General features: G+C 48.1%; 1 protein-coding gene across 5 annotated transcripts in view; it reads right to left on the bottom strand.

Moving 5' to 3' along the window:
* Positions 1–5,071: 5,071 nt before the first annotated feature.
* Positions 5,072–13,571, bottom strand: part of RP1L1 (RP1 like 1) — a 50,048-nt gene continuing 41,548 nt past the window's right edge. For 4 of the 5 annotated variants that reach the window (XM_053901103.1, XM_019440920.2, XM_019440917.2 and 1 more), the window contains 2 exons: positions 12,282–12,423; positions 5,072–10,738 (listed from right to left, as the gene is read on the bottom strand). In XM_053901103.1, coding sequence (XP_053757078.1) covers positions 5,583–10,738; positions 12,282–12,423 — 5,298 coding nt within the window. In that variant the 3' untranslated portion in view covers positions 5,072–5,582. Of the gene's footprint in view, positions 10,739–12,281; positions 12,424–13,571 lie in introns of those variants that run through there. The other variant, XM_019440923.2, reaches the window with a different exon arrangement.

The raw sequence follows: 13,571 nt of genomic DNA on the forward strand, positions 1-13,571 counted from the left end.
GATAAATCTAGTATGGATAATGGTTGTGCCATGGGCATGGTGGGGGAGAGATAGTCTAAGATGGATGGTAGTGGTACCATGGGCACAGTGGGGGAGAGATGTGTCTAGGATGGGTGGTGATAGTACCATGAGGGTTGTAGGGGAGATGTGAGTCTAGGATGGATGGTACAGGTGTCATGGTGTGGCTGGGGAGAGAATTGTCTAGGATAGATGGATATGGTGCCAGGTCTGAGCATGTGGTGAAAGGAAAAAGCTGAGAAAGAGAGATGAGTTCTGCTCTGAATGTGTTGCTCCTGAGGAAAATGTAGGGGCTGGAAGCCCAGCGAAATACGGGGTTTGATGATTTGGAAGTCATCAGCCTAAAAGCTGGAGCAGAAACAGCAAAAGTGAGTGAGATCATCCAGGGAGATGAAGGGGGGAGAAGTCCAGTGGACTTCTCCAGTTCACATGCAGGCCATGGAGAAAGCACCAGAGCTGGACTAGTGGGGGACCATGAGGATGAGACATTGTCATGAGCCAGGGGGGCATCATTAGGAGAGTGGGCCCTACCAGTCATGAAGTTGATGACTAAAAAGTACTACTTTGTTTGGAAAACAGGCCACTAGCTGTGATTTCAGGGTCAAGAGTGAGGTGCTAGACAGTGAGTTGAGATGGGACGGGGGTATAGATGAAAGTGGGGGAGGAATAGCAGCTGGGGCTATGGTGAAGCTCCTGACCTGTGGGGGCTTTGATCAGTCTTCTCATCAACAAACTTGACACCTTGGGTTATGATCACCTCCAAACCAAATCTAAAAATTTAAAACCCAGGAGGCTCTGGGATAAGACTCGGTAGACCCCACGAGGAATGAAGGCACAGGTAAAGGTGTTATAAGTGCCTCTGGGGTGAGCGTGTGGAAGCAATGGGAGGGGAGGGTGGAGCCTCCAGAGGAGGAGCATCAGGAGGCAGTGACCCTCTCCCCCTGGATGCTGGGGCTCAACACAAATGCTGGGAATGGTTGCTGCACAGAGGTTTAGAGACCCGAGGCTGATTACCTTGGGAATCCGGGTCTGGGTGGCTCTAGTGGAAGTCACAAAACAAGTGTGGGTCACTTGGCCTGGGGTAGTGAGAAGGCATGAACTTGGGGACCTTTGTTGCCCAGGTCTGCGTCTGCCCCAGGTGAGGACTGTTGACAATCAGGGGGCCATGGGCTGCCAGCTGTGCCTCTGGATCCTGGGGATGGGTGGGACGACCAGCGGAGGGAGATTTCTCTTTACCCACCCTAATTGCTTCTCCAGAGAGGGAGGCAGACAAAGGTTGCTGTGACTTACCCACACTGTCCCCTGGGCAGACTACATAATGAGAGAGAAATAGTGTGGGGATGGGTCTGGGGAGCTGGTAAGGCTGGGGAAAGGTGCTCAGCCTCTCTGAGGAAACCCAGTTCTGATGGGATGGCCAGACCACAGAATGTAGGAGTCAACTCGGTGGGAGTGGTGGGAGGCGGGTATGTGGGGTTTCTTCCAGGGGTTTGTTAAAATGCATATTCCTGAATCCCACCTCAGACACACTGAATCAGAGTTTTCTGAGTAGAACTGTCCATTTTAATGAAGCTCTCTAGGTGGAATCCCTGGTCTATGATTTCTTTGGAAATCTTTCAGGATGTGTCCCTTTCCAAGCTGTACTTGCCTGAGTACAAGGCATAGATAGAGCCTGAGAGTTTTGCAGAGGAAGATCAGGTTACTTCTCCCCTGAACACCTTAGAAGGGTCCTTCTGGACATATAGCCTGGGTCTCAGGTACAGACTCAGATGCATGGAATTGGGGAGCAGAAGAAGGTGGGTGGGTGGGTGGGCCTGCAGGTGACATGAGCACAGGTCTGGGTGACAAGGGAGTGGGCTTGCTGCTTGTCACCTTCCTCTGCAGGGCTTCTCTCAGCTCTGGGAAAGAGGAGTCTGAAGTGAGATATGGCATCTGGTCTCAGCATGGCCACTTATCCTGCTGTGTGATTTAGGCAGTTCCCTTTTTCAGGTTTTCTCACCTGGAAAAAGGAAGTTGGACTAAACCAGTGATGAGCCACCTGACTGAACATTGTATACATCTGAGAGAGAGCTTGACAACATAGCAGTGCTAGAGCTCTAGCCAAGACTGATAAAGTCAGAATCTCTGGGCAAAGGACCTGGACATGGAGGTCTTTGGCTCCCAGCCACTGAAAGGCTGTCTTTTGAGCTGGAGCCTCTGATCCCCATCAGCTAGACACAAGGATAGAAAGGAGAGTTTGTTTTCTTTTTACTACTGCTCACTTCTCTCTCCAACTTACTTCAAGGAGAAATCCCTAGATGGAAATGTTTGCATTACCACTGAGACTATAAGGACTTTGGCATCACTTTGAGTGATGAATGAATCAAGTTTGGAATCAGGGATTTGAACTAAGACTACAGGAATGCCAACATTTTCCCAAGGTGCTAAATGTCAGAGGCCTGAGCCAGGCTGTGCAATACGGTTGTTACAGAGAAGGGGTAGGGAGGAAGAGACACAAATATCCCCACTTTAGGTGATGGCCCTGAATTCTTTATCTCCAAGTCAGAAGAAAACACAGAGTTTTCCATTAACAGCGATTTTTTAAATGTAAAGGGCAGAAATATTTGGGAGCTTAAAGCAGATGAGGTTGTAACTAAAAGGAAAATCCCATGGAGAGATAACTTTCCAGTTTAACTCTTAGCTTTATGAAACCAGCTTATCTCTAGCTCCTGATGTCTATATATACGCAGAACATTCCTAAGGACATAATGCAATCAGTTGAGCAAATCAATCCCATCTAATTTACTTTTCTAAGTCTTAACTATTTTGCAGTAAGTTCATCCAACAAAGTGTTGATCACCTTTAGTTGAGTTATTTATTTATAGGGTCTGAATCGAAATGAAGAAAGTATGGTACAATGGAAAAAAGATAGGGACTTTAGACTCTGAAACATCTGTGTTTAAATCTTGGCTTTTCCCCTAACTAGCTGTGTGAGCTTGGAGAAGTTTTAAGTCTTCTCTGCGCTGGTTACCTCATTTGTGAAAAGGGGATGACAGTGTGGTCTTGCCTACCTCACAGACATGTTGGAAAGAATATACGGGGTCACATATGTCTAATATGGTAACCGACACATAATAGGCACTGAAAATGTAGCAATGCTAATGAAAATATTGATATTTTCCCAACATGAGAGTGTAACAAAGTTTCATATGCTATCTCATTTACTTCTTAACAATGCAGTGAGGAAAACATTACTTTCACAGATGTTGAAACTGAGGTGCCATCCCTGAGACTAGAGCCTATATAGGTCATAGAACTCTAAGTCCTGTGCTCCTTCCATTGCATTCTCGTGATTAGAGACAGACAATGACACTTCAATGAAGTTCCAGGTCAGTGAATGCCAGGATGGCTGTCTCTCATTTGGGGAGGTCAGATTAGGAATCAGAAAGGTTGGAACATCTCTTAGGAGATGACTGGGGACCTCAAGTCACAGAAAGAGGTGCATGATGTATGCGTCATGTCAACTAATAGCAACAAGTTCCAGACAACCTTGCATATCACCGTATTTAAACTAAGCTCACAATACAATCTGTTCCACTGAGGGCTCCTGGCTAGGACACCAGTGCATGTAGGTGTGTGTGTATGTATATATATTTCTAATGTAAAAACTTCAAAGAATCATCTTCACAGAAAATTTTACAACACATCAAATTTTATTAAGAATATCTCCAGCACTCAGAAGCAGAATAGATGACTACAGGTATGAGGACACAGCCCATACCCAACATTCACTTATTTTTTATTTTTTTACTTATTTTTTAAAATTTTTTACTTTAGAGAGAGAAAGTGAGTGGGGAAGGGGCTGAGAGAGAGGGAGAGAGAATCGTAAGCAGACTCCATGCTGCCAGCACAGAGCCTGATGCAGAGCTTGATCCCATGAACCATGAGATCATGACCTGAGCCAAAATCAAGAGTTGGATGCTCAACCTACTGAGCCACCCAGGCACCCCTTTTACTTATTTTTATTTTTTATTATTTTTGTTATTAATATTTACATTTAAACAACCAGGAGGAAGTTCCACTTTAGTAATTCTGAATACACAAAATTGTCCTGTATGAGTGGAACACTAATGAAAACCAAAGAAATTCTGCCTCATCAGGCAGCTCCCCACTCAGACAGGGCCCCGTCCTAGGCTTGCTGTGGAAGGATACAAAGAAAGGGCATTTTTTAAATCTCAAAAATGATGAATAGAATGTTTAAAAAAAATTGTAAAGGAACAAGTAAATCAATTTCTCAAAAAAAAAAAAAAAGAAGCTGGGATCCCAGTTGAAAACGGGTAAAAGGCATACACATAAAATTTATATGCAAATAGCTTTTTAATAAACATAGAAAACTCTTTAATCTCACTAGCAATCAAACACATCAAAAATAGTACCACATTAAAATCAGGTACCATTTTTGCCCATAAAATTAGCAAAAGAGTTCTCATCTTTAATGGCTATACCAAACACTGATGACTGAGTGGTGGGCCAGGTGAAGTTTATTAGTACAGACCTTTAGAGAAGCAATTTGGCAGCAAGATATCAAACCCTCAAAAAAGCTGGTAGTTTTGGCTAATTCCATGCCTGGGAATCTATTCTAGAGAAATCATGCACAGTTCAGAAGGGAAAAGGTTAAGAAAAAAACATGAAACCTATCTAAATGGTCCATGCTAGGGAAAGGAAATGGTGAAGTATTTTATATTTGCATAATAAATTATTTAGGCATTAAAAATAGTTTTATGAAAAAATAGTTTTATTAAGATTTTGAGATAAATACAGGAAATTCTTATACTGTTAAGTAAAAAAAAAAAAAGGAGCATATAATGATGAGCTCAATTATCAAATGGCTAGGAATAAAAGGGGAAGGAGCCGTATCAAAATGCTAACATGAGTCAACTCTGAGTGATGGGACTGTGGGTGACTACTTTTCTTTCTTCCTGCTCTTTTTGCATTTTCTGTATTTTTCCATTACCAATATATATATTCATGAATATATATACATACGAATTAAGGAAATACACTTGGACTTTTGGGCTGAAAACAAACTTTGTCCAATGACCCTGAATTTATTCATTTTTTTCCAAGTATTCACATCTGCAGAGTCGCCAAATACATTCAAGATTAGAAAAAAGCACCTCAAAGTCAAATGAGGTGAATGCCAAGAGAGGCCAAGGAGAAAAATAACTGGAGATCAATAGGCAAAAGAATGAGAGCAAAAAACAAACACATAAACAAAATGCTCCTGGAACATTTCCAGTCAGGTCCATCTTCTTGGACTCAAACAGGAAAATGGAAGAGTCCAGTGGCCCTCAGGTAACAGGGCAGGTCTGAGATAAGCCTTCTTCACAACGTTCATGGGATTGGCCAGGGAGGCCTTGGGAAGCTCCAGAATTTAGAACCCAGGGACAGCGTGGTATGACCATGTCCTTGGCAAGCCCTGATCGTTCTCCATGCTCTCTGTGCATCTGTAGGGGACCCAGCCACGCTCAGATTTGTAGACAAACTACTAATAAAAACAGACTTGTGACCACCTTGCAGCTGGATCTCTAGAAATCTAAGTCATCTTGGCCAAAGCCATCTGTCCTGTCCTTGGTGAGGTTTTTAGACCTCATTTCTGTGAAAGAGAGACTTTCAATTACATTCTCAGCTTCTAGGCCAGAGGCCTCACCTACCTCCTGCTCTGGAGTCCTTGGGCCCAAGGGTGCCACTTCTTGCTCAGAAGTGGAGCTTTCTGGATACATGCCTGTGACTTTTCTCTCTGGACTGGGGATTCCCTTGGACTCATCTTCGATGCTCCTCATGTCTCCATTCGAAGGCCTTTCTTCAGAGCCTTTCTGAGAGAGCTGAGAGCAATTTCCCAGAGAAAAGGTGCTGGAGGAGGCAAGGCCTGCTTTCCAGCCTGACCTTTGGCAGGGGGTGTCTCCATCTGGGGTAGGGAGCATTGCTGGCTTCCCCTCTTGGTCTGGGCTGCTGTTTCCAGAAGTTTCACCTTGTTGGCCCTGTACCCAGACAGCTTGTGAGCTACCTTCTTTCTCACCTTGATCTCCTCCCACTGACTCTGGCTTCCTGTCTCCCTCTGTAGTTACAGAACCATCATTCTGTCCCTCTGGACTTTGGTCACCTTCTCCCCAGGCTTCACCTTCCAAACTGCCTTCAGCTCTAGAGCCCTTCTCTGTGTTTTCATCCTTCTCACCAAAGCCCTGCTCCTCCCTGCCCACTCCCTCAAAGACACTGCCTTGCCCGGGATCTGTTTTCTCTTCTCCATTCTGAGAAACTTCACCCTCCTCTCCCACTTGGGGGTGTCCATCCCTGCCAAGGCTCTGGCTGCTCTCATCCTCACCCCCCTCCTCTGTCCCAGGATCCTGGCCTAACCCCAGCTCCAGGCCTTCATTGTCAATAGTCCCTATCCCTGAGGCGTCCCCCTGGAGAAGCTCCATCTCTCTCTTCTCTGGGACTGTCTCTGCTGCCTCCCCATTAGCACACCCTCCTTTCTTCTTTTGCAGAATGTGCTGCAGGTCAAAGGCCTTTTTGATGGGTGCACTGGTTACCCCCTTTGTGTCTTTCGGGGATGTAGGGATCACTTTCTTTCTCATGCAGGCCTCACAGGGACAAAACTCCTCCCCCTCAGTCTCCCCAACCAGCCAGGTCCCCAGGGCTCCATGGAGGGTTGGCACATCCTCCACAGGGAAGGACAGGATCCCCTGGCTTCGAGCCTGCTCGGAGAAAGCCGAGAGGTTGCGCAGGTCCCGGAGACGACGCCTGCGCTGCTCTGTCTGCAGGGACATCTCCCACCTGAGGGCTTCCCTCGCTGGCCCTGGCATCCTCCCCGCTGCCCGGCTCTGGATCTTGTGGAGTTCTTTCTCAGTGCTATCCTGGAGCCGCTGGCCCACATCCTGCTGTAACTCTGCCACCATTTGGTCCAGAAGGTCATTGCTCTGCAGGCTCCAGCGGGCTCGGATCTCGGCTGTGGCTCTGGCAAGGTCAGCCATGAAAGCTTTCTCCATCCTCTTTAGCAACTTGGTCACCCAGAGGATGTCAGGATCCAGGGACACTCTGCAGGCTGTAGAAGAGCTCTTCTCCCCAGGCCCCTGCAAGAACTTGGTCTGGGTTTGCTCATGGCTTGTCTCAGTTGTTTGGGGTGGCTTCTCCAAGCCAGGCTCATTGTTGGGGCCACTCTGACTTTCGCTGGCATCTGGATCCCTCCTGCTAGGGCTCCTAGGGGGCTCTGGTGGTTTCTCTCTTGTCCCTGGAGGGCAAAGTGTGGTGGAGGCAGGGTCTCCTCCTGCTTCCTCTTCCTGCACACTCTTATCTTCCTGTGCACCTTCCCCATCGTCAGAGTCAGCCTCTGACAATTCTTGTCCCATGACTCTTCCCTCTTCTGGAGATCCTTGGACACCCTCTCCTGGCAGTTCTGCTATTTCTTTTTCTTCTTCAACTTTCTCTAGTTGTACCTCCTCTTCTTGCATTGCGTTTTCAACTACTTGATCCAGGTTACTGTCCAGCACCTGCTCCCCACTGTTTCTTTCTGCCTTGTCTTTCCTGGTGGCACAAGCCCATTCTTGGGAGTTTGAAGAGGCTGTAGAAACACTGGACTGTTGTTTTTCTGGATCCTCTTGGTTCTTGGAGGTTCTAGAATCAGGCCTCTGGGAGGGGATTTTCAAGGGCAGCTCTATCCTCTCAGGGACCAGGGCGCTGTCTATGGCACAGGGTCCAGTGCCCTCCCCTGAGCCTCCGGAGCCACTGCCAACATCCACACCAGATGAGGATGTTGGTGTGAAGTCCTCAGTCATGACATGGGACCTGAGGCCTGGCAGAGCCTTGCACCAGCCAAGCTCCCAGAGGCCAGAATCCAGCTCACCTTGCCTGCAGCCACACCCTGGCCATAGGGCCTGGAAGGTGCTCAGGAGCTCCTGGTACCGAGGAGACTCTGTGAACCTCACTTTGTCAGTAGGAGACATAAGGTCTTCATCAAAGAAGTGGAGCCCAGCAAGACAGGTGATAAGGGCCCGGGCAGAGTGGCTAAGCCTCCTGCCCACTGTACTGGACACCTCAGGCAGACTGCTGGGCCGGCCCTGCTTGGAGCCCATCAGCACCTTCATGATCTGTATGGAGGCAGAGACCTTGTGAGGAAGCACACACTGGCCCACACCACAGTCCACAGCCATTCCTTTGCCTGATCCAGTCTCCCTGGGGACTTCTGAAACTCTGCTACAAGGATGGCCCTCTCCTGACTTGGAATGAGCATCACTAGTCACTGGGAGGGCACCATCTGATTCTGCTTTTTCACTGGTGACCCCTTCATGGGACAGTTGTCTGGCCAGAACTGGCTCCCCTAGACCTTCCTGGGAATGTTTGTCAGCATTGTCCTCCTTGGGGCCTTCTGGATCACCCCCCACCACAACTGTACTCTCATCCACCGTCTCACGTTTCATGGGTATGGGCTCCTCCGGGATGTTGCTCAGCCATTCACGGACCACAGCATCTGGTGAGGCTCGGGGTAGGGCACCCAGCATCATTCTGCCATCTTCCTCTTGCTCCTCCAGGCTTTCCCCTCCACCAGCAACCTTCCCCTGTAACATTCTCCCAGACCTGGGACCACAGCTAGAGCTGCCCTTTCTCAAGGCTTTGACTGCTTTCCCCATGGCCCCTGACTGAGACCCCGGGGGCCGTGGGGGCCGTGCATCTAGCTTTTCCTCCTCCAGCTTTCTCCTGTCTGGCTCCCAGTCGGCACCAAGGCTACTGCTGCCTGAAGGGTGTTTCTTGACAAAAGGCCATGTCCTCGGGGGGGTGGGACAGTACCTGCTGCATACCAAGGAGACCTCTGAGGAGGGCCCCTGGCTGCCTGATGGCTGGGAGGTCTGTAGGGTCTGAGTGTTATCACTGGGGGTCTCATGGAACAGGGGTGTGCTGATTGGTGAGCAGCAGCAGTCTCGGTGGGCTCCTGGCATCCCTCCCTCAGGCTCTCCAACTGGTGGAACTAAAGGCCAGGAAGGCTTGGGAAGGTCATTCCCTGCCTTTTTGTCCAGGCCATCAGCTTGGATGCTCAAAGGGTCTGATGTATTGGAAGGTGAGGGAGCTGGTGACTGTGCCCTGAGCTCAGAGTGACCTTCAGTCTCAGCAGAGGGAGAGTATGGGGGATAGAAATTGGAAGTACAGTCAGAATTGCTCACAGGGGTCATGAGAGCACTGCTAATCCCCTGTACATCCTGGGAATGAAGAGAGGCAGAGGAGGGAGGCCCTGCGTCCCAGGAAGCCTGATTCCTGGCACTAGGTGAGCTTCCAGAAAGGTGTGGTGCTGGGTTATCTGGACAGGCCCTGCCTCCACTAGAAGGCCCCGACACTTGCCTGGGAACAGCTGAGTCAAGCGGGCAGTGGATGTCCCTTCGGTTGGGGTGCCGCCTGGGGTGGTCTATCCGGGCCCCTCGGCTGTGGCTGGAAATGCTGGGAGAGGACACAGCCCTGGATCTGCCCTCCTGCTTTCTTCTGCCTGGGACTGAGGCACAGGCAGAAGGCAGAGAACAGCTTTCTGCAGTATCCGCAGAGCCAGATTGATCTGAAACCAGGGGCGATCCCATCCCAGACCTACCCCTAGCCTGGGGGCACCTGGAACCCTGTCTACTTTCCTCTGCCTGTGAGTCCTTGTTCCTCAAAGATGAGGGACTCACCGTGGGAGGACTGGAGCCTTTCCTCTGAGTGGCCTTTGGCCGGGAAGTAGTCATGACACTTGTCTTGCTTAGGCAGCCCTGGTGCTGCTCACCCATTTCACTGGACTCCTCATGAGACCCAGCACTCCCTGAGGACTCACAAGTAGCACCTGACGTGCCTCCACTCTGCTGCTTCAGGCATCTATGGTGCTCTCTGTCCTGCCCTGTTCCCTGTGGACCCGGGTCTTTACTAGTCCTGCACATGCTGCCAGCTTCCCTCCCTGCTTCTCTCTGGGAGGCAGCCCCAGAGGCCGCATGTAGGTCACAGCCGTCCACGCTGCCCTCCAGAGACCTAGAGCAGCAGGAGGAGTTGGGCTCAGCGTCTTTGGGGGGTCTGTCACTGGAGTCAGGGCTGACACTGTCTTTCCTGCTTCGTTTCCTTCTGGTGACTCCTTGGCTCCAAGGCCTCCTGGAATAGGAGTGTTGGGTCAACCTGGATCTCCTCTGAGAGGCCATCCCCTCTTCCTGGGCAGAGTACAGGGGGTTCATCCATATCTCATATCTAGACCCTGGCTTCCACCGGCCTCGGCCAAGGGCTTTCTCACATCCTGCCTCACAGGTCCCTAGTCCTTGTGTTCCAGGTTCCGAGGAGCCCCCAGGGTGACTCTCACACACACAGTGGAGGGGATCCACCTCCCCCAGAACAGGGACCTCTCCATTGGCTGCCGTGAGGACACTGGCCCTCCCCACCCTCCTGGACCACAGAAGTGCATCCTCGCCAAGTAGGTGGAAACGGACTTTCATCTCTACAGACAGGCTGCCATCCTCATTCATGTGGACCTTTTTCTCAACATCATCACTGGCCACCAATGGGCCAAGCTGGGTGGGTGTGTCCTGAGGATATCTTTCAGAAGCAGGGCCCATCTGGGCGTGATGCAGGGACACTGGGGGGTCACTGAGACCAGACCTCTCCGACAGCAAGGAAAACCGCCGTGGCCGACTGCCCGACCTGGACCTTGAGTGGATCACACTCTGCTTGGCCTTTGGCCCCCAGCTTCCTGGCACATAATAAAAATAAGAAAAAAGAGGAAAGACAGTAAGCTACTAGGGGGAGCTTCAGAGTAAGAGAATAAAGGCTGGCCATGAGCCTTTCATCACCTCAACACCCCTACCACCTCCCAAAACACAAAGTAAGGGCAGAAACCACTCTAGAATGAATATCCAGTCTGCAGTTTGTGAACCAGCAAAGCCTAGTGAGATGAAATTGAAGTCTGAATTCAATCTCAACTCTGCCACTTCCTTACTGTGTAGTTTTTGGCAGAGCCTCTTTACTGAGTTGTAAAATAAGAATAACAGTAGGTTTGTTTTGATGATGCAAGGCAGTGCCTATAAAACTTTCTGTAGACGTTCTAGCACAAAGTAGGTTCTTGGTAGATAGCAGAGTTGGTAGGCAGAGCAGCAGTGCCCAGAGCTAATTCCTGGCCCTGCTCATGCCCACCCCGGACACAGAAAGCAAAATCAATAAGCTGCTGCACAGGTGCCTGACTGAAACTGTAAAATGCTTTTCAATTAGTAAGGGTGATTTATCATCCTAACACTCATCAAGCTTTGGGGTTGATCCATGATTTCAAGGAAAGACCTGGACACACAATAGCAAGTCCTGATAGTCAACCCTGCACCCTAGCCTTGAAAAGAGAAAGAAAGAGAAGAAAGAAGGGATACCAAGAAAGAATAAAGCCCTTAGTACTTTCTCATTTCATCTCTTGAACTAATGCATGGCAAAAGGAAAAGACTAGTGGGGGCTGAGGCTACAGCCAGCAAAAGAACAGATCTCCCCACTTGAGTCCATCTGGACGGAAGGTTTTTCCAAGCTTTCCTCTTCCATAAGCACCTAATGAGACTGAGGGCTCCTCCAAAGGGGGGTCTGTGGCTAATAGGTCTTTGTACCTCTAGCACCTGGCATGCAGCGATCACCAAAATCATTATTGTCATTTCTTAACAGATTTTCACAATGGATATTATTTTGTTTATTCACCAAATTTGCCCATTTCTATTCCAATAATGTTGCTGAAATTTCAATCTACAGTTGTTAGTTATACTTTTAAAATAATGTGTTTTTTAAATAACAACCCTTTGACTCTGGAAATAGTAAGCTTTTTGGAGGGATATACAGTTGGATGTATAGATTGATGAATGGATGCATGATTGATGGTTATCATTAGTTTTAGGTCATTTGGCTTCCACTGTTGTCTAAGGAAGTCATGACTCTTGAAAGATGCAAATGCCGCACACCTATGGTCATGCCCACCATGGTCCTTAATAAAGTTTATTTTAGATCCTGGAAACTTAAAGTTCAAGATCTCCTAATTCCTGTTTTCTTAAATACCAGACTCCTTTCTCCATACCCCAGTCAAATGTTCAGCCTGATTAAGGTTGATGATGATAATAAAGGGGAAAAGGCAAGAGTTACCCAAAACAACTAGGATACTCCAAAATTGGGGCCAAAAAGCAGGTTTTTAAAATTATCTGGAAGGGATATCTTCCCAGTCCTACTGAACCACTATCCAGTGAAAAATTGAAGAAACTCCAAAACTAACTCACCAGTTTTATTTCTTGAAGTCTGCCCAGATAAAGTTTCAATCCCATATCTTCTGGAATCTTCCATTGCCAGAGGTTTGAAGGACTCATAACCAGCACATACTAGCACCGAGGGGCTGTGCAGTAGACAGTTCCAAGAGTCCACCTGAAGAAGGAGAGTGTTGAGTTTTAGGAAGCCTAGCTTGCAAAACCCACCTTCTTCCCGAGGAGACATAGGTACCGGAAAAATCCCCTCACACTGGACCTTTCCTGAGGTTTGCACATCTCACCCCAGAATTCTGATTCAAGGAAAGGATCCTATCCACTTGCCATAATACCTCCATAACTAGCTAGGGCCTGAGGTCCTACCACTATGACCTTCCTTTCTACCTACACCCTCTCCCTCCACCTCGAATGAGGCCTGTGGTTTAGGGACTATTCTGGATGTCTCAGGTGGGAAACACTTCAAGAAATCTTTGGCCCACTTCCCTGCTTGCACTTGCACCCTCCAGAATACGTATTTTTTTAAAGCAACCAGAAGGTCCTACATCTTCCCTATGGAGATCTGATTTACTATCTCACTCTTTTCCCACACAGAGTTCTCTCCTGGGTCCTATCTGTGCTTTCCAATATAATCTTGAACCCTTCAACCCTTCTGGAGTGGAAAAGGGCAAGGCTGTTCTCTCTACAGGTAGTCATTCTCTTCCAGGCTTCTCCATTGGTTTTCTAGGCTCCTGCCCAGAGGCTTGTGTCATCCTTTCCCACCCACCCCAGGACATCCTGGGCTGGGTACCTATCAGGCAATATTGCATTCCAGGAAACAGGACCCTGCTTTTAGAAAAATCTCACGTGGGCCTGAGGCCCCTGCGTATGTGAGACGTTGCACTATTTATGACATTATATTGTAAGTAGCAGTGTTGGGGTATTTAGTTTCATCTTCAAAGGGCTTTATATGTTCTTTTTTATTTTCTCAAATTAGAAGGGTATGTTCATTAACAAGGAAATCGAAAAAAAAAGACCTTTTGCATCCTGTCTCCACAAATGACATTAAATTAGCTGTACATCAGATCTTTCAACCTAGTTAATTAGAAGTTTGTTTCAAACTACTGGGTACATTTCTTGGTTGATTTGGAGCTCTAGTCAATCACAAAAATACAAACATGACCCAAGTCTATCAATTTATAGATGTAGTCATGTTTCTAGGAAATCAGACTTTTCTAAGGGGAAAAAAATAATTGAGTCCTAAATGATGCTCCCATTCTGGAAAGAGGTTGAGGTTTAGGATCCACACACACAAAAGGAGAGTTATTGAGA

The sequence above is a fragment of the Panthera pardus genome, unplaced genomic scaffold (assembly GCF_024362965.1).
Source record: "Panthera pardus isolate Hobbes unplaced genomic scaffold, ASM2436296v1 HiC_scaffold_13, whole genome shotgun sequence".
Taxonomy (NCBI): Eukaryota; Metazoa; Chordata; class Mammalia; order Carnivora; family Felidae; genus Panthera; species Panthera pardus.